At 49.5% G+C, this 5,000-nt stretch overlaps 1 protein-coding gene across 1 annotated transcript in view; it reads left to right on the top strand.

Moving 5' to 3' along the window:
• Positions 1 to 5,000, top strand: part of LOC310814160 (ryanodine receptor 3) — a gene marked incomplete at both ends in the record, with an annotated part of 112,956 nt that overhangs the window by 44,959 nt on the left and 62,997 nt on the right. Inside the window, 6 exons of the mRNA XM_083683460.1 lie at positions 92 to 210; positions 1,379 to 1,512; positions 1,731 to 1,972; positions 2,174 to 2,366; positions 3,660 to 3,876; positions 4,261 to 4,365. Of these exons, the coding sequence (XP_083539586.1) occupies positions 92 to 210; positions 1,379 to 1,512; positions 1,731 to 1,972; positions 2,174 to 2,366; positions 3,660 to 3,876; positions 4,261 to 4,365 (1,010 nt within the window). The remainder of the gene's footprint in view (positions 1 to 91; positions 211 to 1,378; positions 1,513 to 1,730; positions 1,973 to 2,173; positions 2,367 to 3,659; positions 3,877 to 4,260; positions 4,366 to 5,000) is intronic.

The following is a 5,000-nucleotide window of genomic DNA, read 5'->3' on the forward strand; positions in this document are numbered from 1 at the left end:
CCCTGTGCCAGGGGCTCTCTTTGGTAAATGGCCTTTTGTGTCTTTCCCCCCTCGTCCTCTGTGGACGTTAATTGATGATTTGCGGCTGCAGGCATACTGGAAGTCCTCCATTGCATTCTTATCGAGAGCCCCGAGGCTCTGAACATCATCCAGAGAGGACACATCAAGTCCATCATCTCCCTGCTCTACAAACATGGACGCAACCACAAGGTGAGAGGGGACGTCGCCACACGCGCACGCACACACACACACACACACACAGAATGACCAACCCAAGCTCCTCTCTGGAGTAAAGGAAGAGGCATTTGAAATCAAGTACATGTGTTCATCTCCGTTCTAATCCTCAGTTCCCAGTGAAGCTCTTTCTTGAGCCTCTTTAGGCGCTCAATATCAACATGATTATTCATAAGGTTTCTTTTAGTAGTGATACCCTCCAAGTGTCTCCTTCACAACTGCTTGACCACAGTAACCGTACACCACATTAATCCACTCACCCTTCTAGAAATACCCACACAGTGCTGACAGGACCGGGCATTCGCTTGCGACACGGACGCCCATTGTGTACCAATATGTTTACATTGAAATGAGATCCGCGGCGGCCCTGCCATCCACCCTGCCACCCACCCTCAGACATCAATCACAGCCCATGTATCATTTGGCCGTAGCTGCCCATGGAACGGCCTGATGATAAAGCACAGGTCTTGGCCTGCTGCCCTTGGCAGGGGTCCCTCGCCCATTTAACTCCCCTGCGTCGCAGAGCCAGGATGGGCCCACATGCATCAAAAGGATATTACTGGATATGTTTTCCTCCCTGATTAGCGTCTCTTTGCCGTTATTGCTGCATTAATGGCAGCGTGAAAAGGTTCCCTCTTCCTCGGAGGGAGGAGATAAGGGAGGAGTGATGAGTTTGGTTGTTGTTGCATGTCGCTGTGTCCCTGGAGTTGAACGGGGGGAGATGAGCAGGGGGGAGATGAGCAGGGGAGAGATGAGCAGGGGAGAGATGAGCAGGGGAGAGATGAGCAGGGGGGAGATGAGCAGGGGAGAGATGAGCAGGGGAGAGATGAGCAGGGGAGAGCTCCTTTCACTGCATTGTGTACTCAGTGATTAGAGAGGGGCTGCGCTTCTCGCTTCTCTCTCTCTCTTTCTTTATTCTCTCTCTCTCTTTCTTTATTCTCTCTCTCTTTCTTTATTCTCTCTCTCTCTTTATTCTCTCTGTCTCTCTCTCTCTCTCTCTCTCTCTCTTTCACTATCTCCATTTCTCTATTATCTCTCTCTCTCTCTCTCTATTATCTCTCTCTCTCTCTCTCTCTCTCTCTCTCTCTCTCTCTCTCTCTCTCTCTCTCTCTTTATCTCTATTATGTCTCTCTCCACTCTGCAGATTCTGGACGTGCTCTGCTCCCTCTGTGTGTGCAACGGGGTGGCAGTCCGAGCCAATCAGAACCTCATCTGTGACCACCTGCTCCCCAAACGAGATCTGCTTCTCCAGACCCGATTGGTTAACGATGTCCAGAGGTGATCACGATAAGCCATCCTATCCCAGCCTGCCGTCATTTCATCGTAACGTTACTGGTTTTCAAGTGTATAGAGTCCAATAAATATCTAATTGCCCTGTTTTGTTAGACTGCATTTTTCTAGGTAGAATTAGACAATTACAATGATTCTCATCATGTCATGAGTAAAAGGAGTCGATGATCTCCGTGGTAACGACCCTGTCTCTTGATCATCGGCAGCATGAGGCCCAACATCTTCCTGGGAGTGAGCGAGGGCTCGGCCCAGTATAAGAAGTGGTACTACGAGCTGATGATCGACCAGGTGGACCACTTCATGACCAGCGAGCCCTCCCACCTGCGCGTGGGCTGGGCCACCACCAAGGGATACGCCCCCTACCCTGGGGGAGGGGAGGGCTGGGGGGGCAACGGGGTGGGGGACGACCTCTACTCCTACGGCTTCGACGGGCTCCATCTCTGGTCAGGTGGGTCCCCTGCTGAACCCAGGTCCGCCGCCTGAAGTCACTTCATTCATAAATGATGACAGGAGTCATCCTATGTCAAGACAATGCCAGTGTCCTCCACGGCAGATCACGGCTCTCTCTCTGCCCAGTGTGTGTGTGTGTGTGTGTGTGTGTCTGTTTTGTAGGCCATAATTCGATGCTAAGCAAGTGTGTGTCGTGCAGGTCGTATCTCTCGCACGGTGGCCTCTGTGAACCAGCACATCCTGACCTCGGATGACGTGGTGAGCTGCTGCCTGGACCTGGGCGCCCCCAGCATCTCCTTCAGGATCAACGGACAGCCGGTCCAGGGCATGTTTGAGAACTTCAACATCGATGGACTCTTCTTTCCCGTCGTCAGCTTCTCGGCTGGGGTCAAGTATGTGTTTGTCTCTCTCTCTCTCTCTCTCTCACACACACACACACACACACACACACACACACACACACACACACACACACACACTTGTATACTAAGCACACACGCATGCACGCATTCTCATGTATTAATCCTTAAGACCTTGGAGCTTGGACTTGGGCACAGAGTCCTGCATCATACTCCTTTCTCTTGTTGCCATGGGGACTTCAGATGGTATGATTGACATGTCTGCAAAATGGAATTTCAAGCTCCAGCAGACCTTCCAGGATTTCATCATCGACCTGGTTTTTACAGCAAAACGGCATTTCACTATTCTGGACCACTTTCCCAGACACGGAGATTGACAGCCAAGACTTTTCAGTCCAGTCGGTCTCCACCTGTTTTACTCATATCTGCCCAGATACAGCAGACCATTTGCTGCAGAAAGCATAATGACATTTGCATAAAACGTCATGCAAAATTAACATGAACAGACACTTGTAGAAATCCTGTCAGCTGGCATGTCGGATGTGGGTTATGTTACCTCAGCAGAGCAGTAAATAACAGACCCACTGAGCTGCAGAACACTTCCTCTCTGCTCGCAGGAAACGGCCCACGACACAAACAGTCACTGTGTTACACTTGTTAATAATTGATGGCTGAACCAACTTGGTGTGTGTGTGTGTGTGTGTGTGTGTGTGTGTGTGTGTGTGTGTGTGTGTGTGTGTGTGTGTGTGTGTGTGTGTGTGCACGCCTGTGTGTGTGTGTGCATCATCACTACAACTTCAGCTGTTATTTCGGTCAGGGCTCTGGGGGTCTTGCTGCGGAGTGGTGGGTCTGAAACGCTGCATCATTGGTCTAAGCGTGAGGTTAGTCACTCTCTGGCCCGTAATCACCCGGTTAGGGCTCATCAGGGCTCGGTTGGCTCGGTCTGGGCTCATCAGGGCTCGGTTGGCTCGGTCTGGGCTCTCCAGGGGCTCAGCTCAGCTGGGGCTCTGTGGCTCTGTGGTTCTGCTGCTGATCCACTTATCTGACCCCTGGCTCATCCACTCCACTGCTACTCTCCACTTATCCTGCCATAGTGCTAGCTTAGTTGCACACATTTCACTTGTCATAATAATACTGTTTTCTTCTCTGGAGACAAACGTGCTTCGATTGGAATGTACTGTTTTGTAGGGTACAGTATTAAACAAATATCACTATCATCCACCCTGTAGAATGTCATTCTACACCTGAACACCTCTTGGTTACCTGTAGGTCAAGCTGTATCACCTGTACACAACCCAATCACCGACCCATTTCCTGTCCGCGTAGGGTCCGCTTCCTGCTGGGTGGTCGGCACGGCGACTTCAAGTTCCTGCCGCCGTCGAGCTACGCGCCGTGCTACGAGGCCCTGCTGCCCAAGGAGAAGATGAGGGTGGAGCCGGTGAAGGAGTACAAGAGGGACATGGAGGGGGTCAGGGACCTGCTGGGGACCAGCCATTTCATGTCCCAGGCCTCCTTTATCCCCACGCCTGTGGAGACCAGCCAGGTAAATATGGGGTATGGAGACCAGCCAGGCAAAGGTGGGGTGTGGAGACCAGCCAGGTAAAGGTGGGGTGTGGAGACCAGCCAGGTAAAGGTGGGATGTGGAGACCAGCCAGGTAAAGGTGGGGTGTGGAGACCAGCCAGGTAAAGGTGGGATGTGGAGACCAGCCAGGTAAAGGTGGGATGTGGAGACCAGCCAGGTAAAGGTGGGATGTGGATACAAATAAAAATAAAGAAAAACCATTGAATGAAAAGGTGTGTCCAAACTTTTGACTGGTACTGTTTACTGAAAAATGTATGCACTCACTGCAATGTAAGTAGCTTTGGGTAAAAGTGTCAGCTAAATGGCATGTATTATTATTTTTATGTTTTTATTTTTATCTCTCAGATCGTCATGCCTGCACACCTGGAGAAGGTTCGAGACAGACTGGCTGAGAACATCCATGAGCTGTGGGGCATGAACAAGATTGAACTGGGCTGGTCCTACGGCAAGGTAAGGAACCCCTTTCTCACTCTGTCTGAGAGAATAGGTACACAGACTACAGACTAATCCTTTTGGGAAGTCCACGCCATTCAAACATTATTCTGCCACACATAGGAAAGACACAATACATATTCCCACTACATCCAGCCATTGTACAACTCAACTCATAGATACTTCCAGATGGTGTCAGTAAATCTCATCTTACATGTTTTGCTAGAAAATGATTGATATAAAACATATAAAACTTGATTAATATGAAATGCTTTTTAAACCTTATTTCAAGATATGACCAACATTTAAAGCAACAACAAGCCTGTGCATCATTTTGCTTTCTCTTTTATAATTTGCGGTTCAATCCAAACAGAGGGTAAGTGAAGACCTCTCCCATTCTTTGCCATCGTGCTCCCATACAATACCATCCATCTGAGTGACTCCATTTTAGTTGGTAGTAGGTGGCAGCCTCAGCCTCATCTCTCTTGTCTGTTCAGTCAGTCACGTATTACAGTGCAATGGGCAAGGGCACAACAGGACGTTTTGTCCATCTTGTTGCAGCAGTAAACCATCCCTATTGTAATTAAAGTGGTAAACCAATAAACCCATCTGAACGACATTGTTGTCACTAAAAAAGGGTCATACTGTACAGG

Source organism: Argentina silus (assembly GCF_951799395.1).
Source record: "Argentina silus genome assembly, chromosome: 13".
In the NCBI taxonomy this organism is placed as follows: domain Eukaryota; kingdom Metazoa; phylum Chordata; class Actinopteri; order Argentiniformes; family Argentinidae; genus Argentina; species Argentina silus.